This window comes from Apaloderma vittatum, unplaced genomic scaffold (genome assembly GCF_000703405.1).
Source record: "Apaloderma vittatum isolate BGI_N311 unplaced genomic scaffold, ASM70340v1 scaffold7014, whole genome shotgun sequence".
NCBI classification, from domain to species: domain Eukaryota; kingdom Metazoa; phylum Chordata; class Aves; order Trogoniformes; family Trogonidae; genus Apaloderma; species Apaloderma vittatum.
This window is the reverse complement of record NW_009710858.1, coordinates 1-26,149: the sequence shown is the minus strand read 5'-3', so window position 1 is coordinate 26,149 and position 26,149 is coordinate 1. Positions and strand designations below refer to the sequence as shown.

The 26,149-nt window shown below is 45.8% G+C and overlaps 1 protein-coding gene across 1 annotated transcript; it reads right to left on the bottom strand.

Annotated features, from left to right (window-relative positions):
- Positions 1–5,525: 5,525 nt before the first annotated feature.
- Positions 5,526–25,276, bottom strand: NEK9 (NIMA-related kinase 9; the record flags this gene model as incomplete). The annotated part of the gene is made up of 21 exons (XM_009867409.1): positions 5,526–6,107; positions 6,516–6,728; positions 7,403–7,567; positions 7,803–7,993; positions 8,554–8,613; positions 8,841–9,011; positions 9,392–9,553; positions 10,033–10,141; positions 10,635–10,790; positions 11,515–11,561; positions 11,963–12,163; positions 12,949–13,093; positions 14,266–14,458; positions 15,532–15,582; positions 16,523–16,587; positions 17,155–17,265; positions 18,228–18,359; positions 20,978–21,083; positions 22,932–23,002; positions 23,866–23,921; positions 25,114–25,276. Coding segments are annotated over 21 exons (2,691 nt in total), but the record flags the coding sequence as incomplete, so codon positions are not given.
- Positions 25,277–26,149: the final 873 nt, after the last annotated feature.

Below are 26,149 nucleotides of genomic sequence, written 5' to 3'. Positions count from 1 at the left end.
GGTGGCTCTACTTCTCCCGCTGAGCAGGGAAGGAAGAAAGGCTATTGCTGCAGACCATCAGCTGGACAACAGCAAGAGCAAACCAGCCATCAGAAAGGGGTTGTTGCTTCAGAATCATGTTTCGCCTGTAGGTTCGTTTTGTGTTTGTTTGTGGTTTGTTTGTTTTTTAACAAATAGTGTTGTCTGATGTGAAGAGAACTGCTCTCCTTTACCTTGTCAATGGCTGCAGGCTCACGTGTTTTCCTTCTCCAAAAAATTAGTGTGGTGCTGTTCATAAGAAGAGCTGGGACAAACGGAGCATCTGCCTTTTGTTTGCTCTGTAGGTTCAAATGTTCACCCTTAAACATGCTAAGTGACAGTGGTTCTGCCTAGCATAGCATTTTTGTTGTAGCTACCTACACGAGACTGGAATGCCAGAGGTTACTCCTTTTTTTGGCCACAGAAAGGACTCTGCATTCTTCAGAAGTATTTAGCTTTTAAATGAGGCATTTGGAAAACTCTGAGGGAGGGGAGGAAGCTATGTTAGCAGTTAACTATTTTGCAGCACACAGACTGCTGTTTCTTCTATCCCTGGTATCTGCACTAAATGACAAGATCCAGAGCGCTGCTTGGTTGTTGTTTGTGCTCTGTCCTATTCTAGCACTGTTTGGTTGAATGATGAAGGCTGTGTAGGTAGGGTTGTTCCACACTCATTCTGCAGCAGCCCCAGCATTCATTTGGATCCTTTTCTAGAATGCTGGTGACAAATCCTGAGGCTATGAATTACTAATTGAAGATCTGTAACATCATTATTTAGAAATCCCATGTGACATTGTTTGAATTGGAAAAAGAGAACCAGAAGGAGCATTAGGAAATGCTTCCTCAACACAAGAAGCTCAAGATGGGAAATTCAGGGGGTTGGTAAAGCTAGCAGTAGCAGGCACTTAGTGTTTGAGTGCATGTCAATTGTGTACATAGAACAGCAGAGATAATCTGAATTGGCCAGGCCCTTGAGGCAACAGAACAATCACCCCAACGTGTTACTTGCCACGTACAATAGCTGGGACTCAAAGCTGGGAAAGGGCAGAAGAAGAAATATTTAATTAAAGATGATCAAAAATAGGTCATGAATAAGCTCAGACTGGAAATTAGGTTTCTAACCAGGAGAGGAATGAGGTCATGGAAAAACCTTCCAAACAGATTATCACAGGCAATGAACTTGCATTGTTTCAAGATGGACTCAGAGAACAACATGGACAGGAACATACAGCAGGAGTTAGAAACTGAGAACCACGATACAGAGCATTTGTTCTATCTCTAGGCTTCTTACATAAAATGTGAAGAACAGATCAGTGTCACTTGCAGGAGCTGAGAAGGAATTTCCTTCTCACAGCAACCTTCCCCTGATTCCTAACTTGGCTTTTGATTATTTTTTTTTTTAATTATTATTATTTTCAGATTTCCATCCAAAATGTTTAACAACTGCTATGGTTAAAAAAGACAAACACCCCCCGACGCCCAGACAGTACACTAAGGAACTTCACATCAGAAAACTTGTTAGCTGTTTCACTTATGTTCAGAGTTAAATCAACAATTAGATTTAATATAAAAAACTGGAGTTTTCTGCAGGCCAAGTTTCTAGGGACCTCTGAAACACAAGGCTTGCACCCTTCCTTGAGCCATCTGCTTATTTTCATCTTAGCTGCTGCAATGGTAGGGAATTATGACAAAAATATGTCCCTCTTTCTTCTCAAGGTGTAAAGGAGTTCTTGGTGATTTTGGCCTCATGTTAAAGGTCTTTGTAACACACTGTGAAAGGGCCCTTCAAGAAAAACAGATGTCCTACAGACCCTTTTAGAGAATCATCTGCTTAGAAATGCATAGGAACTGTCAGAAATTAGAAGTCACTTATTTTTCCCGATTCTGACTTTTAATACATTAGACTAGTTCTGTTGCGTGAAAGATGTTTTAAATAGTCACAGAGTAGTTTGTGTTCTCAAAGTAAGAATAACTATATGAGAAAGTTGCAAGAGGAAACAAACATGGAACAAAAAAAATTCCAGCAGCTCCTTCTGCAAGTCTTTCAGTACCATAGCAGCAGCTCATGGAAACCTAGAAAAAAAGATGAAAAAGGTGACTGAACTGTAGTTGGAAGCTGAATATGAAGAAACCCTGCAGCCTGCAATGGGTGGACCAGACTCGTGAAAGAAGCTGGAGAGCTTCTGCCCTATAGGTAAGTGGGCAGAAGTCCCAACGCTTTGGCACGCCCTGAAGCACGAAGGTCCCAGAAGGTTTGGTGCTGCACTGTGCCAGCCAGGTATGAGTGTACAAACCCGGAGAGGAGAGAAAAAAAAAGACTCGAAACTAGGGGAAATGATTTGCTACATGCAAATTGATCAGAGAGGCAAGACCAATGCTCTGACTTCAGAGCTCTGAAGTATAGGATGTCAGGAGGTGGTAAGAGGTAGGAAATGGCTAAACCGGAAGCTTTATGCCAGCCGCCTTGAATTAATAGATGTAACTGAATTAAACAGAGTAGTTAAGAAATATAATACTACTGCCTGTCCTGTAATATTAACTCCATTTCCCTAGTACAATGTTTTATTGACTGCGTTTAGTGGACCCTAAAAGTCAGCAGAGTGCAAATTATGACTGGGGTAGATACAGAAAAGCTTTTGATGCTTGCAAATAACTCCATCTCTTGGGAACTTCTCGTAAGTGACAGGCAAATGGCCATGGCTAGGATTGAAACTGTAGATTAAACAAAAGTTACTGAAATTAAATCACCAGGCTTCATTTGTTATCTTTGTTTCAGAGCTAACCTTTGTTTTGGGGCAGTTCACTCCACCTGGCTGAGCTATTGCTTCAGGTCGAGAGACAGCAGCATCCAGAACATCTCCGATAACTGTTTTAAAACTTGTTAACAGTTTAGCCAAAGCAGCAGGCTCAGCACAGAGATCTACCTCGCTGCTTTGTGATCATGGTTAGAGTTCCCTGGCACTACTCAAGCTGTTATTCACGCTAGCTCAGCTTCCACTTCTACAGGACAATCCCCCTCTCAGAGACATGCATCATTTTCAGTATCCAGATCTCTGGTGATTTTAAGTCTTCGGCCCAGCTCTCCCTCTTGAGACTCTGATAAAAAGTTAGAAGTGACAGGCATTAAGTACAGTGTGCAGGAACTGCTGGCTGATCAGGTGTCAAGCAGGTTCTCCTGTAGGCCTTAATTCTCAGGAGAAGCTGTTCTGAGAGAAACAGGTACTCCTTCCTTTTAAGCCTTTCTTTTCCTATTAGTCATTTCCCATTTGGCACTCAAACTCTTGAAATAAACACACACACAAAAGGCCTCTGACGTCACTAGAAGGAGATGCAACAACAAGAGAAAAAGAGTTGTTTTGTTGTTCGTCTGTCTTTTTTTTTTAATGAAGGGACACAGAGCCTGACAATTTTTTTCCCATAGCAAAGAACCTGCAAGCCCCTTGCCCTCTTTCTATAAGCAAAATAAATAAACAACAGAAGGTCATGAAGCCAGCTGACTATATGCATATTTCCCCTTCCTCTCTTGGGAAAAAGAAAAAAAAAAGAGACTCCAAGCACAGGAGAATGAGTTTAAACATTTATTTAAACAGAAACTCCAAACCACTACACCCTTTAACCTTTCAAAAAAAGACGACAAACTAGTTTTCAGCCAGAGTGTCAGAGCAGGCATAAGTTGTGTTCCACTATAACAACTCAGTAGCAATACTAGCAGGAGACCAACACATATGGAGCTAGCACTGCAAGAAGGGGAGAAGTAAAAAAGGTTTGAAACTGCTCCAAGGCACTTCTGCCCACTTGCCCTTCCACTTTCAGCCCAAGACAAAGGTGCTGGCTTTAAACTGCTTTTTCTTTTTTGGTTGCATAGCTGGCTGGTGTGAAATCTGTGGTCTGTAACAGGCACAACCTGGATAGCGTGAATCCTCTAAGGCACATATGAGATTGTGGAGCACAGGGCGTCCTCTGCCAGGGACCCGAATCCTCCACTAGATCCAAGGGGAATCCAGTCTGTGCACCCAGCTTCCCAACTGCAGAGCATTGAGAAATGAAGATAGCAGTGCACTGCAGGAGAGCGACTCCCATCAGCTTGGTGCTTGCTTATTGGACATGGCTCAGGCTCAACTCTTTGCTCCTCAAAGGCGCTGCCGCAACGTGACCTACTCAATCATTGCTAACCGTGACAACCTCCTCTAACCTGAGAACTGGCTCCAATGCTCAAGGGGAAAGGGGAGCAGAGTCACCATGTCAATCAAGCAATGTGGCCGTGCCCAGGTCCTCCACGCTCACCACCTCCCAAGAGGGCTGTCCTCCTGCCTGCCCTTCGGTAAGGATGGAAGGGCACACTAGTACTAGATCCTTGGCCTGGACGCTGCACTGGAGAGGCTGCACTTGATTCCGCTCCAGGATACTCACAGTAGGCATCAAGGAAGTATTTAAGGAGCATAAGTTACAAGCAGAATGGTTTGGCATCCGCCTCTAGAGACAAATGGGGAACGCTGGCTTCCCCAGAACAGTCTCTGAAAAGAAATCTAGAAGAGTTGATAGAATATCCAATTCCAAGAGACCTAAGGCAATTCTAGTGACAGGCTCTTGATGGGGATGGTTTAAGCCTAATGAAATCACAACCCCACTCTCACAGCAAAGGTGAGAGGGACCTGGGACTTCTTAGATACTTCACGTAAGGCAGGGGAGGCGAGCTGCTCCTGGGGATCCTACCAACCCCAAAAGCTTAGTTCAAAGTCGGTTTGCTAATAAATTTAAGGGGAATAAAACTAACCTCACACTCTAACAGGAAATGAGGAAATCTTGAGCATCACATCATGCCTCTTCCCATCTCAATCTTCTTGGGAAAGCCTCCTGCTTCTAGAAAGAAGGTGAATTCCAGACAGAGACTTGATCATTCATAGTCATTGGGGAAGGCTGCATCCTGTGACCATGGCATTAACGACCTATTCTGGGTAGGAAACTGCATTCCAGCTTCATCAAAACACTGAGTGGAAAAACACTGATTCTTCCCACACCCACAGAGCGTGGGCACTAGGGGCTGAGCAGAACAGAAGCCAAGCAGGGAACAGCTACAGGCTTATGCCAAGAAACCAGAAGCTCTGGCATCCAAACCGAGTTGAAACAGCTGGAGCAAGAAATGGGTGACTGAGGCCCAGATACTTGTCAGCTGGTCAGGAAGCAGGTGGTCTGAAACTGAGCACCAGAGATCCCATCTCAGACAGTTCCTGCTACTGCTGTTGGAAACACCACCTGATTCACTCGTCTTGGTGCATTGCCTGGAAGTTGGAAAGCTCTAGGCTCCCAGAATAAAGCCTTTAAACTCTGCCTATACAGGCTGCTGGACACAGCCATACAGCCAGTGGCTGTGCCGCAAGACCAGGGACATGCTGCCTACCATTATCTCCCTGCCAGGGAGATCTCCACTGCCTCCAGAATGAGACATTCTCTGCTCCCTCTGCCCCTGAGCAGAGGGGAGCCACCTCACTGGTGGCTTACCACGTGGTAGGGAGAGGATCCTAGTCCTTCACCCCTCAGAAGTGAAGGTGGCGAGTCTTAGGGTTCAGCCAGCTTCAGTACAAAAAACATCTCCTCCTCCCAGTTAGAGATGCAGTGATGAATACTGGGGTCCCAAAGGCAGCTCCCAAGAAGCAGTGAAACAACAAAAGGGCCACAAGCTGCTGTTGGAGCCATTGCCATCATGGGGCTGTTCTGCCTCACGTACAGAATTGACAAGATAAGGTACAAAGAGGAGCTGCTTGCTGCTTCAATCACTGAGCTGGCCTAGAGCTCAGGGGCCCTTCCCCTCTCAAATTCACTCCTAGTTCATATCAAACATACATGGGTGCTGCTCTGGAGCCTCTGGCCTCGCTCCTTGTCTGCGAGTGACCTGAAGCCAGGAAAGCCGCTCTCTGCATTTGGTTAGTGTGCTGTGAAGTTAGATGGATCCCAGTGGGCTCAGGAGACTAGAGGCTGGAGCGGCAGGAGTCCGTTCCCAGGAGACACCAGGAATCTGAATCCAAGTCAGGTTTTGGATCCACTTCCACCTCCTCTTTGGCTGTCTGTGTTCCTTTGGAATGAACCTCCACCTGCCAAAACACACACAAGTTACCCAAACAGCTCTAGGACTATCCACAAAGCAGCCAGGAGCTGCACAAGGCACGTTCCTGTTCTCCACAGCCATTGGGGTGATATCTGCCTGTCCATGCCTTCTCACCAGGAGAAATAAAGAGAAATCCCAGGTCCCTCAAGGACTGTGCTGTCCTCACAGGAAATTGTCTTCTTGGCTTTGTTCCTACGGCTACTCCCAGAGCCTGCCTGCATAAGCAGCCCAAAAAAAAAGACAGGCACCATGTACAGTGTCCCTCAATTCTGCTCTGAGAGAGACACCTGTTGAGAGCTGCTTCCTTCTGTACAGCTTCCACAACCTACGCAGCAGCCAGGATCAGCACAGTGAGCCCTGAGCACGGATGTGCACCGAGGTGACGGGTCCTTACCTGCTGCATTCCTTCTGTCCCACTGCAGAACTGCTGGAGCTGGGCACTCAGACGAATGGTTTCCTGCTGCAGCTTCTTCTGATCATCCAGGCACTGTAAAACCAGGCCTCGGAGGTGCGTCACCTCCGCTTGCAGAGCACTGCACATGCAGCCCGCAACAGGAGGTGCAGCCTTCCCTTCCCCGCACGGCAAGGTTGGACTCAGGCAAGCAGACTGCAGAGACATGGAGCGAAGTCAGGCCAGGTTTAAGTAACAGGCCAGGAACTGTATATGCCACAAGAAGGAACCATGCACAGAAAGTATCACCCCAACTCATTTCCTGACTCCCCAGACTTCTGGCAGCCAAGGTTAGCAAGCTACTAGTCCTTACGTCTTCAGTACAAAGCCACTAACTTTCTTTCTGGGAAAGCTGCTCCTGTTCTCCCATCACCAAAATCCACCTGGCTTACCTCTAGGTCTGGGATGTGTCCCTCCTCTTGGGACAGAAAACTCCTGGAATAAGGTAGTCTCACAGGTTGTAATTTCTCAGTGATTTCCTGTATCAGTTATTCCTATCTCACACCAATTTCTGCTTTCTGAATTTCTATCTTCTGCTAGGCTTCTGGGCCGTAGGCTTCTCCTCCCCACCCCTCCCCTCAACTGCATTGAACACTTTTTTCCCCCCAGATCTCATTATTTTCAATCTGACCAAGACTCAGCTTTGTGTTCTAGATTCCTGTGAAGTGTTCTCTTTGTAGCACCATCTCTGACTATCCACAGCCCTCTTTTCCTCATCCAGATCAATTAGGCCAATCCAACACCCTCTTCTCAGCTCTCTCCGTAATTCAAACACTGCCATTTATGGTCCCCTTGAGCTTTTGGCCAAGCATTCACTTGGATAACATTACCCAGGGCTCCGTTTTGGGCTTGTTTAATCCAACAGGTTCCTCAGAGGCCACTTTGAGTCCTTGAAGTTTCTGATAAGGGAGAGTCTCCTTCTCGGGCTCTGAAGATGCCATGCTCAGAGGAAAGGGGCTGTCAGGCATGGGGATGAATTCAGCATTCTCCAGCTCCTGGATACACAAAAGCAGCAGTGTCAGCCCTGCTTGCCTTCCTGCAACTGATTTCAACTCCTCAACCAATGCACCAACACCCTCTTGTGGTAAAAAAGTCAGCGAGACCTAACCAGCTTACCCACGTAAACCAGCTCTGAGAACCTTTCAGAGCACCCCTTAAAGGTAGAAGGAGCAACTCACTTTTCCCCCAGACTAGATCCCCATTTTAAGGCTTTCTGAGACACCACATTACCTTCCGCAGCCAGCCAGGGCAGGAGCTGCTGTCAGCACTGTTGCCTCCCTTTGCTTCTGTGGTGCTGATCCAGCCCCCCAACTCACGATCAGCTTCCATTGTTCCCCGAAAGCCTCCGCTGGGATTGGGGGTCTCGGCTTCCTGTTCATTATCCTCTTCCTCTCCTCCTCCTGTTGTGGAGCTCTGAGCCACTAGCAAACAGAGTGAAAACTTTATACATTCCCCACCTCTGCTACTCATCTTGCCAAACCCCCACTGGAGCTGAGAAGATGCAGAAGTTTGGACTGTATGGCTGTGGTGAGAGCACATGCTAGCGGCATCTCCTGCAATGGCTTACCTCCTAACACTCCCTGTAGGCTTTCCCACACGGCTTGTGTGCAGCTTCTTGGACCCAGGCCTCTCATAAGTCCAAGAAACCGGACTCCCATCTCCCCAGCAGCTGCCCCATAGCTCCACCTTCCCTTATCAGTTCCCTTCAGTGAATTCCTCTCAGCTTTTCCTTGTCAAATTAAAGTTCCTCAACTGCAAAGGCCTCGCTGCACCCATGTTCTTCCTCCTCTATTCGAGTTCTCTTTTTCCCAGCCTTGGATCATCCCTTCCCATGCATGGCGCCAAGCAGATGTCCTCCCTCTGAGCTCTTCTGCAAGGCCTTTCAAATGCAGAGACCACTACACTGCACGACCAAACTGCACTCACACAAACTAACCCTTAAACTAACTTAAACCACAGCTCTCCAGGGCAGGTTACTCACCAGTACCAATGGACAGGCCACTGCTGTTGGACCGGATTGTTTTAGAGTTCAACACCTTTTCTGCAAGGAGAGAAGCATGCTTTCATTGACAGAGCCCCAGAAAAAGCAAGACAACTCCTACAACAGCACAAAACAAAGCCAGTATTGCAGGCCTGGAGCTCAGAGCAGCTTGCCACATTCCCCCACTGCAGCCTGGCCTGTTCCCAGGCAGGACTTATAGTCTAGGTCCGGGCAAGCAATGCATCATCATAACCAAGATTCCAAAACTTCACCCTGAACTTACTTACCAACAACGATGATGGTGTGCCAGCCACGGCATGACAGGTCTGGAACATGATGCAACGATCCAAATATTGGCCGAGGCCACGAGGTACAAATATCCGAGCCATGAGCTCTCTCAGTCGATGTCATTGCCAGGCGCCCATTCCCGCCATTACCCCAGGCAAAGATATGGTTGTCTGAGGAAAGAGAGATTCGTGAGTCTCAATTCCCTCCCTCCTTGTCAGCCTGTAATTGCTACAAGAATCACAGCCTCTTTGCTATAACTGCTATCCCAGAGGATCTAACCCACCAGCTCCATTTTGCCCAGGAGAGAACAAATTTATAACGAATTTAAGAGGCAGCCACCAAGCCGGCGCTCTGCAGCCCCAGGGACAGGCAAATGCTTGGCACTACACTGTAACAACTAACAGGACCAGACAGCCCCAGTCTAGGAGGAGTTCTTTATTTCAGTGCAATGCTGCCAGGGTGGTCTAGGAAATGAGCAGTGGGAGACAGTTAACCACTCTGCACATCTAGTTCAAAAGAACCCACCACAACGTCGCAAAGACCCACTCACCATCAGTAGCAGCTATGGTGAATTCATCTCCACATGAAACCCTGATCACCTGCTTGCCCCCCAAGGGGCCTCCCAGCAGGTTAATTCCCAGGTGTTTCTTATAGTCCCCAACACCAAGCTGTCCGCACTTGTTGGAGCCGAAGGTCAGCAGGCGGCCTCGCTCTGAGAGGAGGAACGAGGAGACAGTAGTCACAGTGAGGGCCCAACTCTGGAAGCAGCCATGCAAGCAGAGAATGAGCAGCAACACCCCACGACCAGAAAGGACTCTGCTGAGAAGCCAGCCGGGCTGGAAGGGGACAGCACCAGCTAAGAGGAATGGCTTCAGCCTGGAACTTGGTCATAAATGATTCCTCTGCTATCCCAGAGCAGATACTTCCCCAAACTGGATGTTGGGTTGGTTTTTTTCCTTTTTTTAAAAAAAAAAAAAAAAAAAGGAAGGCTGTTCCAGAAGCTGATGCTGCTGCTTCAGCTGGCCAGGAGGCAACAGTGCTGAGGAACAGCAATCCTGGGTTCCTGGAGCAGGCGTAAGCGTTGCTATCAAAAGCACAACCCTCAATGTCAAGGGCCAGGCGGCTGAAAGGGCAAAGCTGACCTGAACTAATCCAGCAACCAGTATTCACTTCTTCACATACAGAGCTCACCATCAATGGAAGCTGTGTGTGTCTTCCCTGGAGAAATGGTACGGATCTTGTAGAAGGACAGCTGCTTGGCCAAAGTGAGCGAAGTGGCGTATGGCACCTCACAGTATGTCTGAGAAAAGACATGTGGGTAAGCATGGAGTAAAAAAAATCACACATTCATCAGCTAAGACCTATTCAAGCAGGTCTCGAAAGACCAAAACGCGAACCTAGACAGTTCCAACACAGGTATGGTAAAGAACTGCCAGAATCCATGTCACTGGCTAAATCACACTGGAGCATCTCACTCTCTATTCCACCACCTCAGATCTGACATGATCCTGGGCAACCTGCTTCAGGTAGCCCTGCTCGAGCAGGGTAGTTGGATCTCCAGAGGTCTCTTCCCACCCCAACCACTCCATGACTCCAGCTCTTTAAGTCCATAGGACAGACAGGAAACTGAGGAACAAAATGCCTCCTCCCATAATCCCAGTAACCATTGTCTTCGAATAGAATTAAGAAATAGGCACAAAGCTAATGACCACTTTGTCACTGTCACAAGATCTCAGTTGCCACATACAGCACTGAGTGCTGGGAGCAGGAGCCAGAGACCCAAATGCACTTACATCATGGTTGATTATTCCTGACGTGCACTGATTCAGGCCCAGCTTGTTGAACTCGTTGAGTCCACACGCCAATACTTTGCCTGTCTGCGTGAGCAGGAAAGTCCCATCACAGCCACAGTGAACAGACACAATGTTTAAGGTCTTCGGAACATCCACCTATGGGGAAGAAATATATCCAAGAAAATCAAAATCCCAACGCCTACTACATAAAAGCTGGCGCACGGAAAACATATGGAGTTAAAGCAATGGTTCAGCTAGTCTGGGCACTGCAGTTATTTTTCAGTTATAATGCAGTTATTTTCGAACGGAGGTGTAAGAATATCATAAAGTCTACAGCATACTGAAACTCAGGCCACAATGTAGAAAAAATTCAAGGTACTCTAGACCTTGTGTGCTGACACCAGTGAGCCAGCACAGGAACAGATGTGGTGCACTGCATAGCTTATGACAATTACCCTTAGCACTGTACTTCAAGAGGGTTTTTCTTTCGACTTGTTTTTAACTTATTATGTCAAAATTAAAGATTCCTGCTTGTTTGTGCTGCTGCAAGTTCCCTCTACAGTCCCGAGCTATGCAATCTGGTATTTCCTACTTGGATTTCTACAACATTAAGTCTGGCATTTCCAGTTCCCAGTATGGAGATCAAAGCAATGAAGCTCTAAGTCACGATGCTGGCAGTTTTGGGAGCAGTATGCCCCTCTGCCATGATCTCTAAGGAGAAATGAAGCGAAATAAAGCGAGAAACCAAAGTTAAAACCCTTGCAAACTCTATGATACCTCAGAAAAAATACCTGAGCCTCAGACAGTTACTATTTCCGAACAACAATTAATTTGGATTTATGCCCATGCAGATTTTGAGAAGAAATAGTCGCAGCCCTACCTTCTGAGGGGTGTAGTGATCTTCTTCTGAGTCCAAGCCCAAGCGCCCTGCATCAGGGAAAACACTGCAGTTAGAAAAGGCTGCCAAAGGTGCCCATCCCTAAGAAATGGTGTTGTCGCTCCACAGTGCCAAAGGAATCTCCCTACAGAACTAGTGAGAAAACTGCTCCCCAACATGCATCACTGCCTGCCAATCCCCAAGGTAACCTAACCCTGCTCAGGGTAAGGAAGCCAAGCTGCACCCTGGAGTTTCCAAGAGTAAAGTCACAAAGGCTCAGTCTCCATTTCCCCACTACTGCAAGGAAAGAAAACCCCAAGAAACAATGTTCTTTGCCCGCAGGACACACCAGACAACCCTCACGCAGGCCCTGCATTGCATACCCACACCAAGCTGCTTTCTGGAATGAGTGTGCCCCAGTGCCTTCAGGTTCCAGGGATACTCTACTTACCGTACTCTCCACAGCCCCATGTGTAAACTTCTCTGTTCCTGGTCAGCACTGCCACGTGGTTATCTCCACACGAGACCTGCTCCACAGGGTTGGTAAGAAAGAAATCCAGCTGCAGAGGCTCAAGCACTTCAGAGCCGTAAGCCTTGTCAACGCCAATGCATCCATAATAGTCCGAGCCAAAGGCGTACACTTGGCCCTCGTCTGAAGGACACAAGGGAAGCTGGGTCAGCACACAGAGCTTGTATTAAGCTGCACGTCAACCTCTTAGGTCACGGCCAAAGCAACCTCTTTTCTGCAATCATCCTCCTCTTTAGTGCATCTGGAGAACATGCAAAAATATGGAGTCCTTTCTTGCTCAAATTAAGATGAATGATCTTATACCACAACCTGCAGGTCCTTCAGGCCATGAGTGTCAAAAAATCTTGGGATGAACCTTCCACTTTCTTTAATGGACACCCACAAACTGATGCTGTGGCTCCCTAAGTCACTCCTCCAGCACACTGAGTATCTGAGCTTATCTCTTTTAAACCTCTGCTTTCCCAGCACTGGCAAAATAAGCTAAAAACTACCTGGCTGTGAATTATGTTTTCATGGGTAGAGCAAGATTCAAATTCTTTCGTAACAGAAGAACACACAGTTAACACATCTTTAGAAGTATGAGCAGAGTTAGAAATAGAGGCAGCTGCCAGGCCTCAACCTTTCTGAATTAAACAGCAAGTCTCAGTTGTACACTGTCTTTGGTCACTGGGTGATTCTTTCCACACACAGTCCAACAAGAATTTCAAACACATTTATATTCTTGAATTCAGATCTATCTGTGTTGATCTATCTCCACTACTGTACCTACAATCCTGAAAACCAAGGGTTGAGCAATATACAGGACTTTCTCCTTTGTGCACAGAGTTGCTCTGCTAATCTTATTGTGAAGGCAAACACCTCCAGAGCACAGCAAAGTGACGGGCTGGTGGTCCCCTTCCAGCTCTCACCTGTGATGCACACTGTGAAATCATCTCCACAGGACACCTGGCGAATGGCTTTTCCCTGAAGCTTCTCAACGTGCTTCGGCTGCCGGTAGGATGCTCTGTCTCCATGTCCCAGCTGCCCGTGCAACTTGGTGCCCCCCTGCATATTCTGCAAGACAGAAATATCTGGTGAGGTTATGTATCCACAACTCCAGAGATGGTACCAGTAACTGCAGCACCTCGAATGAACAACAGAAGACAACAAAGAGCAAGAGAAAGCGCGTTGGCTACCCGAGGGCGTAAGGGCAGGCAACCTTCTAAATGGCAGCACAGGCTTTCAGGCCGTTGTGCACTAAGGAGGAGTGATCCAGTCCCAGCCACCCGCTGGTGGGGAATGCCTGCTCCTTTCTCATCTGCCAACCTACAGAACACACTCCCTGCTGCACGACCGGAACTCATCCTTCAGCTTTTTGACCTACTTTTCTAAATCCTAATGGCTGCAAAGAAACCCATAACATGAAACAAATGTCACTGAAGTGACCAGACCCATCAGTTCTATGGGAAAAACAAAACAACTCTGAGATTAGTGTTGAAGCTAATACGTAAATATTAATAGCCAGCTAAAAGTTTGCAGTGGCCATTCTTGCAGGAACATCCAGCAAATTACTTTAAGTTGTTCTCACGTTTGGATCTCTTTCTTCTCTCATCCACCTAGCAGTACTTTCTAACCTGTCTTAACAGACTCTGTATCATCAACTCAAAAGCCTGTGGAAGCCTGGAGGTGCAGAATACAGCCACGTCACTGACCATCTAAGCCTGAGAAGACTGAATTCAATTGTTTTAAATGCACTGTATGTTGAAAATTTTTATGCACTTCAAACTATTACAGAATTTCCACTCATCATAAAAAGCAGAGTTATTTAGCATATGATGTAACGTTTGGTTTCACTCACAAGTTGCCTCACAGATGACACCTGTATTACAACGAGGTCACTCATCCCACCCACTCTTATCTCAGAAAAGCTACCTCAAAAAAGACACAAGCCAACAGAGCATCACAAAGCCTCCAGTGCATTTCTAGTTGTCAGAAAGGGGAGGAAGAGATGTTTTACTCAGTGTCTGGGAGTAAAAGTCCACCACCTATAAAAAAGTGCACAGCAAGTCCCCAGGACACCTCCTGTCATGACAGAAAACTTCTTCCAGAACCTCATGGCCTCACAGCGTCCACCGCAACCAGGTCTCTCCTTTTCCAAACTGCTTGCCCAACTGATTCTAACATGCTCATGAATCTGCACTCTCTGTTCCCACCCTCGCCCCATGTCTGCAGTTTCTCTCACTTACCACCCAGGTGTAGAGCTCCTTCTCCACTGTCACCACAGCGAAGTGAGTGTTACCAGCACACACCTGGCGTGCGCTGCAGCCACTTTTGATGGCATCCAGCTTCTGTGGGGTGGACTTCCCACCCCCCCAGACATACACCTCACTAGTGCGTGAAGTCACCACGGCAATGGGAGCCTCATTCATGGTGCTTGACCTGCACAAGACACCCCCCCCAAAACACACACACTTTTAATAATGAGTTTGTGTTCACTGTCATCACTCATTTTCCTACTGTTGTTATCAGTTTCCCCTTCACAACCACTCATGGATTTTATTTCCACAAACTTCTTTTTATGGAGTGGTTCTGAGGCCTCAGCTGCTATAGAGAGACTCAGGATCAAACCTGTTTCAGAGCAGCAGAGAAATTAGCATCCAGGAAGCATTTTAAAAAGCCTACAATCCGATTTTATATCATTTAAGAAGACCGGGCTTTCACCAAACGGCTATGGAAAATATTGTCATTTGTGAAAAATGAACACCTCACAAATCGTCATGGAATCTTGCTCAAAATACAGAAGTATCCATAAACTTCTAAATCCCCTGTCTTCCCTTTATTTAAATTACAGACTTCTAGGTGAGGGTAAAAATGAGGCAAGAATCAATTCACAAGCAGGTTGCAGAATAGAAGGTGCAACCAAAGTAAACTGTGAGCAATCCATGAACTGGAACAACTTCACATAAAGTGCTCAGGTAGTACTTCCAAGCTGATGAGAAAAAAAAAGTCAAATTTTATCTGACAAATCAACAGAAAAACAGCTATACATGTCTCAGAAGTTATCTGCTGCATGGAGCAGCCCTGCTCAGAGTCTTGCTAGGGACTGTGAAGAACCTCTGCATATATCCAGTTTTATGAAATACATTTACATCCATTTAATATTCAGCATTCATTGTATTCCTCCTGCTCAAGGGAATTTGTGTGAAAAGAAGGATCTACATTGCATCCTCAGATACGTAGGCTGTAAAGACTACACCCTCGGCAGGACAGATTAGCGCTGTATCGGGCCTGCTGAGGTAAGGCTTCAGCCATACACAGAAGCAGGATATAAAAAGCAGATTAAACCACGGGACACTAACTATGTAACACCTCTGTCAAATCTCTAGCATTCAGGGATCTTCTACACTACACTATTCCATTAAGGTTGTCACAGACTGACACTCTGAGCAAAGTTCCTCTCTGGGGAACTGTCCTCTCCAGACTTCCTTCCAAACACATGCCTAAATAATTACCTTGGTCGCTTGTTTGGCCCATTAAGTAGCGTGACTTTCTCTTCCATCTCCCTGGCAAAGGAGAAAAAGCATTTTAGGAAACGGTGACATCGCTCAAAGCCATTTACTGACAAGCTGCACACACAGACTGCTTTCCTTTACAATAAAATACTGCTCCCTCTCAGAGGAAACGTGGCAGCTGTTTGCCAGAGCTCACAGCAATGTGCACTAAGTAGGGCAGAAGTAAGGTACCATATAGCTAATGAACTTCCCAGAGACGAGGACAATAAACTATGCATATACCAGAATGTGGCCAACCAATACTCATATTGCACAAAAATTACCTGAAATGGTTAAATATTATCAGGAATTGGGCTTTTACCGGTGCAGACAGCAAGACAAAACTCAAACTTTGCTGATCACCAAGTAAAAGAATCTTGGTATAAAGGACTAACTCTGGTGTTCCCAAAGCAACCAATGCAGGATGCAAACGGTCCAGAATTACGGTCCACCTTTCATAAAAGGCCAGTGTGTGCAAGCTGATGGTCAAATTAAGCTAAAATAGGCCACTTTCAATGCAACTCTCTCCAGAAGACAGAGGCAACAAAGGGCGAAAGCAAAGGTCTCTATATTGCACAGTATGAGTATTTTGAAAAGTCTTTCCCAACAACCATAGGACGTTCTCTAGGACTCTTCATTCACAGAGATTTGAAGTGCAGGAACGAGCATTCCTCAAAGGAGCCTCAGAAAAGGATGCCTCAAGGCTCTCCATAAAACAGCTTCTAAGACAAAGGATGCGGAGACCTTTCTCACTGTACCCGTGTGCCAACAGAACATCAGATCAGAAGGCAAGACAGCAAGAATGCACTTCTCTCCTAAAGAGGATGAAGTGCACTTCAACAACTGCATCACATCAGGAACGTTGTTACAAAAGCATAAACACCACTTGTCTGCACAAACCCTCCTGTTCTCCCTGACACCCGTCCAGGTTTCAGGAAGACCATCTGATTACCTCCTGCGTTTGCTGAGAAGTGGTTGTTCAAGCAACTCATCTGCTGTGGGTCTCTTCTCTGGATCCTGAAAGAAGTGAGCAACAACTTACTCTCTGGGAAATGATGATTCTCATCATTTACAACAGAATCTTGGACCAGAATACCTCATTCATGTCCAAATGGACCTCCTTCCCTGATTCCCTTCAGAAGGGAAAGGAATTCATTTAAATATTTGAAATGAACAGGATTACATGTCAGGGATGTGCTGGAGGGACTTCCATGCTCTGAAGAAATTAATTCCCTACAGCGTCACGGTCAGAAAGCCAGAACCTTAAGAGACTGTACTGAGATGATCCTCCCACCTCTGCAGCACTGCATTAGAAAATAATTGCTTCTGCCAGCCCATTAAATAATTGTTATCAGAGTAAACTCAACATCCCTCCAGAGCTTGCAGAACTGAATGGCATCTTGAGACAATGCTTTCAGAGGACTGGAGGAAATCTCACCTTAGTGATGCCTCAGGCCTCACAGAAATTACCCTGCATCAACAGCCCTTATGCTGAAACAGGGTTGTCACTCTCCTTCACCTCTGAATTTCATGGCTGAAGCAGCAGGGAAAGGGTGTCTGAAAATTAAAAAGTATTTCACCAACCTGATCAAGGCAGGAATTCACCATCTGGATCAAGTCTCTGGAGTAGACAGTGGAATCAACCTCCATGGCGCGATTTCCCTGTACGATCTTCACACAAAGGTTCAGGGGATTCTAGACAGAAACCAGAAACCAGCAATAAGGGAACTGAACAATGTGTCCAGTGGGGACAGATGCTACAGGCCACCATTATCTTATTTCTCCTTCTCTGATTCAAGACACATCCTTCTTCTTCCATGCCTAGCAGGTTCTCCAGAAACCTAATAATTCCTGCAGAAATGGTCCCTCTGATATCTAAGACTCAGTGGCAACATCCAGCTTTTCACCACATTCCCTAAGAGTGGAGGGAGGATGGGTTTCTCCCTGCATGCAATATCCTACACAGCACATCACCACTGACACACGGCACAGCAGCGCAGTTACTGGGGACTCGGGAGCCATGAAGAGAGGAAGCCAGGGAAGGACGGCGTTTTCACACTGTCTCTTTAAGGGCTGCAAAATCTTGCACCACGGGAGCTAGCAGCTTTTGCCATCTCAAGGCACAAGCTGGTAAATCACATACGCCAGCCAGCAACGCTCCCTTTCACCCTCACCATGCCAGCTGGATCACACTTCTCTTGCACTAAAATTTTCAGAAAGGGTACTATGATTAAATGTAATGAAACCCAAAGGCTGGAAGTTTTTGGTACAGATCGTTGCACAGAAAATTCATAGCTAGTAACGCTGGAAAAAAAGACTAGACACAATCACAAACTTCCTCCATGTAGAGAAAAGGATGTCTCATTCACAACCTTCATACAAATTAGCACAGCTTGTATCCTGCATCTGGTAAATTCAGGGCTGCAGACAGTGGTGCACTTGGCAGAAGGCAGAGAGGCACCTGCAGTACAGAGTAGGGGAAATCGTGCAGACATTTTCTCTGGCTATAGTCAGCATTCCCAGGCCATTGTTTTCTTAATTAGCAGATTTGAAAAACAATAAAAGAAAAAAATGAGGCAAGAAAGCTGTGAGCCAAGTGTGAATCTCAGGGAGATGAAAAATAAGGTTACTCAGCCCATCCTGGTTTGCAGACTTACTGTAGCGTCAAAGGTCCTCTTCAGCGTAAGCAACTCAAAGATGACACAGCCCACAGCCCAAATATCTGATTTGAAGTTGTATTTCACACCCTGGCAGAGTTCCGGGGACATGTAATATGGAGTTCCTACCAGCTAGGAGAAAAAAACATTTGAAAATCAGAGATGATACAGCAGCCTTTAATTCAGGAGCTCTGCATCAGTCATGTTCACACAGGCCCATAAGCATCAGAGGTAGACACAGCTCTGACGCAGCTCCGCAGTGACACAGCTGACACAGCCCACCGACGTGCTGGAGGGACAGGAACAACAAGCACGCTTCTTCCCTTCTCATCCACAAGCCTGTGCCTGAGTTTCTTAGCAGATCCTAGACATCCCTCTGCTCAGATCTGGATGTGGCACATACTTTTCATGAGAGCAGTAGTCATGAGGACACACTAAAGACTTGCTCCTCTCTTAAATGTAGTATATTTAGAGGTAATCAGCGGCTCGCATGCTGGCCACGCATATGGAAATCCTCACAAAGAGTTGAAGGAACAGGGATCTAGCAAAGCTTCCAAAACCAGATGTCAGCCCATAGCTACGGAGCCCCTCTGTCCAATCACAAGGTACTGCCAGGACAAAGACTACTCTGTCTCTGACAAAAGAAGGGTTACTTTTGGGTCAGTAAGTAGAAAGCTGTCTTGAGTTCCACCTGAAAGGCTTTCACTTCAGAAGGGGGCTTTCCTGAACAATTGGTTCAAAACAAACACCTCCCACCACACACAAAATCCCCAAACCCAGTACCAAAATACAGAAGCGTTCCCAGGTACAACAGAAATAGCGGCACGGCTCAAAGTCACCACAAGGAGACACAGAACAAACATGAGAAAAAAGAGTAAGAATGAAGCTCGTTCCCTAGCAAGGAACTAGACAGCAAAATAAAACGAGAAAGATGGAATACAGAAGAAGGGGAAACAGTTCTAGCTGCCCTCTTTTCAACCCTCTCAGTGAAGCTCCAAGGACTACAAAGCCTGCCTTTCATTAGACCCTGCCAGCACACCAGATACCTAATGGGCACGTTCAGAATCTGCTGTGCCCCTTTCACTCCCCGTCACAGAGCGCAACAGCTACAGAGCTACACGAGTCCCAGCCACAGGACACTTCAGAAGCCCATCTGGGTGGACTATCAAATGGAGAACTAGAACGTTGTACCTAAACCTTTGTAAGCAAAGGATAATGTAAGCTTTCTGCAAGACACAGCCATATTTTCTGTATCTTCCTTGGCAAATGGGAGAACGAATGACAAATTAAGAAAACAGCATTTAGCCAATTTCAGCAAGACACAAACACTTTAGAAAACTGTAACCTGAGTGGTACAAATACTGACAAAAACACATTTCACACTCATTTCACAAAAAAAATTACTTCCAGACTGCCACTACTCATTAGATCACAAATAGAGCAACTAGTCCAGAGCACAGCTAGCATATACAAAATGAACTATAGTAGGTAGTTTGGAATTTTTCAGAAGCAAAAAAGGGAAAAACAAAAGCTCGCACGTGTGGATGAAGACACACAACACAGGCAAAAACAAACCTGTAAATTCATAGCACAGACTGCACTTTCTCTGAAAGCCAAAAGGCCATGAAACGTGATGAAACAGAAGTGGTTTTGCAGCAGCTTAGCTTAGTGAAGCCTTTAGTTCCCACTTACTGTGCAACTGCACAATAGCACTCATGTTCTGGAAGGAGTTGGCAAGTATTTAACTACACATCCTAGCGGAGCACCAATAGCTTGTGTTAAATCTAATAATACAGCCTGGTAAGGGGAAGCGCGAGTTGGCTTGCATCCCAAATTATAATAAAGTCCTTTAGCAGACAGGAGCTCAAGACGATGTCTCCAAGTCTAACGCTCACCACCGAAATTAATGAGCTGGGAAATCCAAGCTGAGCCTTCCAGGTGCCTGCAATACAGCTCACCCCATGTCATAACTCTGGCTGCAAAACTGCTTTCTGGAAGGGTCTGGAACAAAGCCAAGCTTGACTGCCTTCTGGTAGAATTAATCTCTCCCACAAAGCTTTGCCCTCCTCCCAGAGCATTACCAATAAACCATACACCTGGTTACCATAAGAAGCATGAGTGCTTCTCTTGCTTCTCTGTAATTCAGCTCAATGCCCGAGTATTAAAGGGACAGGAGACATGTCTATGCCATGGTGCAATGCGAGGCAAGCATCCCCAAGCTATCTCAGACCCAGCCAAGGCAAAATACCCCTGTCAGCAAAGCAACACAACCAAATTAACTGAACTTGCTAAGCTGTGCTTAACTAGCCCAGAGGGAGAGCTCCGTCCTAATGTGACTTCACTGCTTCCTCTGTACTTTCAGAGAGCAGCATCTTTGTATAACATAGAATCACCTTTGGAAGTCCCATGCCCAGGTACTGGAAAAGAAGAGCAGTGCTCTCTAGCCCAGCTCTGCTGGCTCAGGCACAATTCCATGCCCGCAGTGACACTTATCTTTAGACTACTGCTGCTCTGCACAGAGACAAACCTCCAAAAGCTAACCCGGGAGCAAGGATAACTGCAGGCTGACACCACACCAGCCAATATGCCAATGTTAGCGAGGTAACACTGAGGGAAATCAAGGGGAAAGGGAAAGAAAAACCACAGAGAACAAGCGGCAAGGACATACAGCATCCCTGCAGCGCTGCAAGGCATGCAGCAATGAAAGAAAAACACAGCTCAGTTTGCACAGAAAGAAGGCAGATACTCACAGTCTCAGCCATGGAGTACTCAGAGTTCAGCTTCTTTGCCAACCCATAGTCTCCCAATTTAATCAGGTTTGCCTTTGTTAGAAAGATATTTAATGTCTTTATATCTCTGAAAGGAGAAAAAGAAATGCAGATACTAAAATTTCAGATTTCACAGTTTTCCACATGGTATTATATCTCCCCCATCAAAATGAGGTACTTGCTACTGTGCCAGCACTCTCTCTCACATACATGGAGCTCTACAAAAGCCATCTGACCCGAAGTACTGGGGCAGTAACTGCAATTATCCATGTTTTATCACATCTCCACACAAACACAACAGTCTAAAAAGCTCAGGCTCCAGATACCTATGTAAAGGCCACAGATCAAAGATAGTTCCTTTCCCCCCTCTCATATGAAGGTCATTGAGCAGGTCTTATTTTTCTGGTTTTATAAATAGACCCAAGCCAGGAGTTGCTGAGCTTACAAAAACATAAACGTGTGCATGAATATGAATGTATGCAAATATAAACACACACATGGAAGGTGTGAATCAGATGCTGCTCTAGAACTTATTCGTAACCTCCCTCTACCTTATACCTCAAGAACAACTCTTTCTAACATGACGTACTATGCCCAGAAGATCAAAAGGCTGATGGCCACAAAAATGCCAAATGCCGAAACTCATTGAAAACACTTTCTCCCAGACAAAATAATTTATACGCAGTTTCACAGATCAATATAAGAGGCTGTATATGTAGAGAGGATGCCCCCATAGTATGATGTGCCTCCCATGGTCAACACTCCACAGCATCCCCTTTTCCTAACGTACCATCAACAACTTCCCAGTGTAGAAGAGGACAACATCAAGTAAAAGCAGCACTTTGCATTCATCCACTTGGGGCATCGCAAAGTCCTGGGTCACTCTGATAATGTCTGCAGCAGAAGGAAATCACTGCAAACATTTAAATAACTGTTCAATTCATTATTATGGAAGGATGTGGGGCCACGCATGTCCCTAGACTGTGAACCCTGCTGTGAAGATTGGAAACAGAGGTGGCAAGCAGGAAATCGCTGCAAAGCAGGACAGACACGATATCCACTTTAGGTCAAAAACTCAGGCACTGCTTTGAGCGTAGGGTACCAAGCCTTCATTAGCAAGACTTGCCAATTACCAGATATTGAGAATGGCAGCAACCAGGGTGCTATCCCACAGAAAACACCCTCACGCAGCTACGCTCATTAGTTGGAGAAGGACAGTGTGCAGCACACGATCCAACCACGGCAGAAACAGCTGTCTACATGTGCGGAATTGCCCAAACATCACGGCCTCCTTGAAGCACCATAAGCCACGAAATTTATCCCTCCCAAACAGAACAGGGCAACAGAAGAAGGCAATTAGTACTCACTAAAATTTCAGAGTCAATGTCAAGATTACCGCTACCAGCTACCAAGCTATGTTACTTCCTTAAAGAACAGGCCAAAGAAATGAGATCCAGCCAAATGCAGGAGAAATCTTGGCACAGGTTATATTACAGCAACACACCAATGCAAAGTCTTCATCACCTGTAGCCTCCAGGAATTACAGAAGGATGTACATGTTGGTTTGAAGCCATTAACTGTGAGACAGGTAGGAAGTACCCTTAGCTTCTGGTGAGTGCTCTTCCTACCCACTTTAGCAAACATCATTTATGTACTACAGCAATAAACAGACAATTTACTTCCTGCATAGATTAACTCTGCATTCACAAAGCTGCAGCAACGACAGCAACTGCGTTTTCATATACAAAATTTCTCGCGCATTTATCACAAGGCAATTTCTAGACCAGTTAGAATTCTTTACAGAAGTGATGCTTAACACCTGGGCAGTCCAGCTACACTTGTTTTAAAAGCAGAAGCAAAGGCTACTCAAGCGAGTTCTGCACTCACATCCAGGAACCGCGCTGGCTACCTTGGCTTTCCCGTGTGCTACACTTACCTGTGAAGAATTCCTGCTCGATGAATGCAGCTCACAGCTGATGCAATTTGAAAGAGATACCAAACCACCATCTGCAAAAGTAGGAATAAAAGCCTTATATGTGGCTCAAAAAAACTCCCTCAAAACCCCATGTGTCCCTGTCACCCAGAGGCACAGCAAGAGGGCCTGACCATACCATTTCGATACTCCTCCAGGAGTATGAAAACTTAGGGATTTCCTGTTTTGGAAATCTCTAAGAAGATATTCCAAAACGTAGATTGTTCTAGTGGTGTTCATAGCGTCTGTCCTGACAAGTGTCACAGAATACAATGAGTGAAAAGACTTAGGGATGACAGCTAATGACCACCTGGGAAAGATCTACAGTTGTGCTCTCTTGAATATCAACTGTGACCATGTAATATTCACCACGAGCCAGAGGCCTTAGAAGTCATTGTATATGACAAATAAGTGTAAACATTAACCACAGCAGAAAATAACTTTCAAAAAAGACAAAGAAAGAAAAAGAAAAAAAAAAACAAGAAAAAAATATCTATGGTGAGACAGATTCAAGGTAATTACTCAGAAAAGAACCTACAAAATGGTTAAGAAGAGAAAGATAACAAGTACCAACCAGGAAGAAACACACAAGGATATTTTAAAGTTAAAGGTTAGCCAAGATGATAAGGTGACCAAAGTCAGTTGAGCGCCTTCTTTCATTATTCCTTCCTCGGAAGTTTACACTGCTTACAGACAGCCAGAAAGGGAAATAAAAAGTTTCTGATAATCTATAAATGTCTGCAATACCCAACAGGAGAGGAAGGATGTCAGTTCCCAGATATTCAGAAATTCCTCACCGGCGCTACTGAAAAACTGTTGTATAAATACTCGAGACAACCAGACAGATCCCCAGAACATCAGGCCAGCCCCACTGCTCCCTCAATCCAGTCCAAATTACCTCTTCTTCAAATAACTTGTCTTTCTGCCGCAGAATCTTATCGTAGAGGTTCCCTCCTGTAATTATAAGTGAGTGAGAAAGACACAGAGGTTCAGCTTAGTTAATGGCAGCAAGTACTGCTGGGAATACTCAAATCCCCTAAGAGATCTGGCAAATGATTACCGCTCTCCCTCAGCACTCTTCACTTAAACTGGTCAGGCACTTCTAAAATTAAGTCCTCCTTCCATCTAAGAACATCACTGGAATATCTAAACTTAAGCAGAGATGATTGTTTTTTAACACCACCATTAATACTCTCTGAAAAGTGAATCAGTAAGACAGGCTAGCAGTCCCTACTTTTTTACCTGGAAGCCCTTCTTGGGATACGTTAACGTTCACAACCTGTACACCAAATCACATGAGACTGTCCTGCTCAGCATTATATATAAATATTACATTAAAAAAGAGAAAGAAAGCAATTTTAAGTTCAGAGCAGACCCTGAAAGACCCTGCCCAGCTCTGACCTGCCTCTCTCCTTCACATGAGTTAATTCCCCTGTTCTTGCCCTGGACTCTACCCTACACTAGAACAAAAAGCACAGAAGCAAAACCAGCTTTGGTGAACCTGCCACCAGGGTGTCTGACGCCCTTCAAAAACCGAGGTACGCTGCCCCGCCGGCGTGGCGGGAGGGGGGCCCCGCTCCTCCTCATCCTTCCCCGAGGATGGAATTTAAGTTTTCTCCAGCACCATAGGGACTGGATTTTCTTCAAATAGTAAATGTAGAAACTGATAGCATAAGACATGAAAAAGTCCTGATTCCAGCGTGCCAGTAGATTTTTCAACTTTGATTTATAATTGCCAAGTGGAGGAGTCTATTTACGTGAGGCTACTGAAAAACAGCCCCATTCAGCACTGGCAGAGAGACCCAAACATCCTCATAGTCTTTGCCCACTGTTCTATTAAAAGAACACAGCAAGGCACGTTAGCATTAGACGTGTACACTGCCTACAGCCTACTTGTTCCTCTGTACCAGCTACTCGCAAGACTTGAGAAACCACCTACAGCCTGAACTAGACGGCTTCTTTCTTTAGCACCTGAGACATCAATCAATCAGAATTGCTTCCATCCTCTTCTTCAGGAGCTACGCAGCGGAATTCACTCCCCATGCCCCAGGGGACACCCCAGGAATACTGCCCACAGGTTCTGCAGGAGGGTGACTCAGCAATGTGGCTGCAGCCACCTATTCGTAAGCAGGAGCAGGGATCTCACCATTACAGTACTCCAGCTCGATCAGCAGCGTGGTGTTATCCATGAAGTGATTGTAGTACGCGATGATGTTCTCGTGCTGCAACAGGGCGAGGATAACGATTTCGTTCAATTTTTCTGACAGACGGGTCAGGTCCACCTCCTTCCATACTACAAGTGAATCATCCTGAAACACAAAAACATCTTTTAATTAAAAACACACTACTGTGAAGGGAACAGTATGTACCTCTATAGCACAAAACTACAGTTTCAGGAAAGGCAAAAAGACTTTTCTGCCTCGCACAGATTTCAGACAAAGATTCTTCGCAACACCAAGTTTTGAGGTTTTCTGTTTGCTGCTAGGAGCAGTGATGGCCTGAAGCCACCTGTCCAGCCAGCCAGCACTCGCTTTGGAAAAGAAAACCAAAACAAAACCAAAGCCCAAAAACCATACTACCAGGTTTCCAGGGAAAGACAGAAAGTTTGTTTTGTTTCAGTAAAGACTAAACATACTCCAGTTCAATAAAGGGAGAACAATGTATTCCCAATCCATAACTGTAGGATATTGTACAAGAACCTAAGCCATTACAAATAACAAGGTATTCCTTACAAAAAAAAACCAAACGAAAAACCAAAAAACCAAATATGAGAACAAATGTAGCTGGTCCTTGTTAGGCTCACCCACATCATCAGCCCTGCTATGGGCGATCTGTTAAGTGAACAGCGTTCAGGTACCAGTGTTCCAGCCCTGACACCTCAGGGTGGCCACTACCTCAGAAAAAAACCTGAGGATCTTCCCTGGGGAGTGATGAGAAGTGCTTTTCCCTGACAACCCCCAAAAAATCAAAACTACGGTCAAACTGCATGGGATTAAGTGACTCGGGAGCAAGGGGAGGACGGGCTTTTCGGCGGGTTTCCCCTGATTGTGCTGAAACGCTGATCACGCGAGAGAGTTACCTCTGTGAGATGCCCCCACGTCCTCTGTGACTGGAATAAAACATCAAACAATGAGGAACCTGTCAGCGTCAGGTCTGCCTACAAGGGACCGAGACACCGTGCG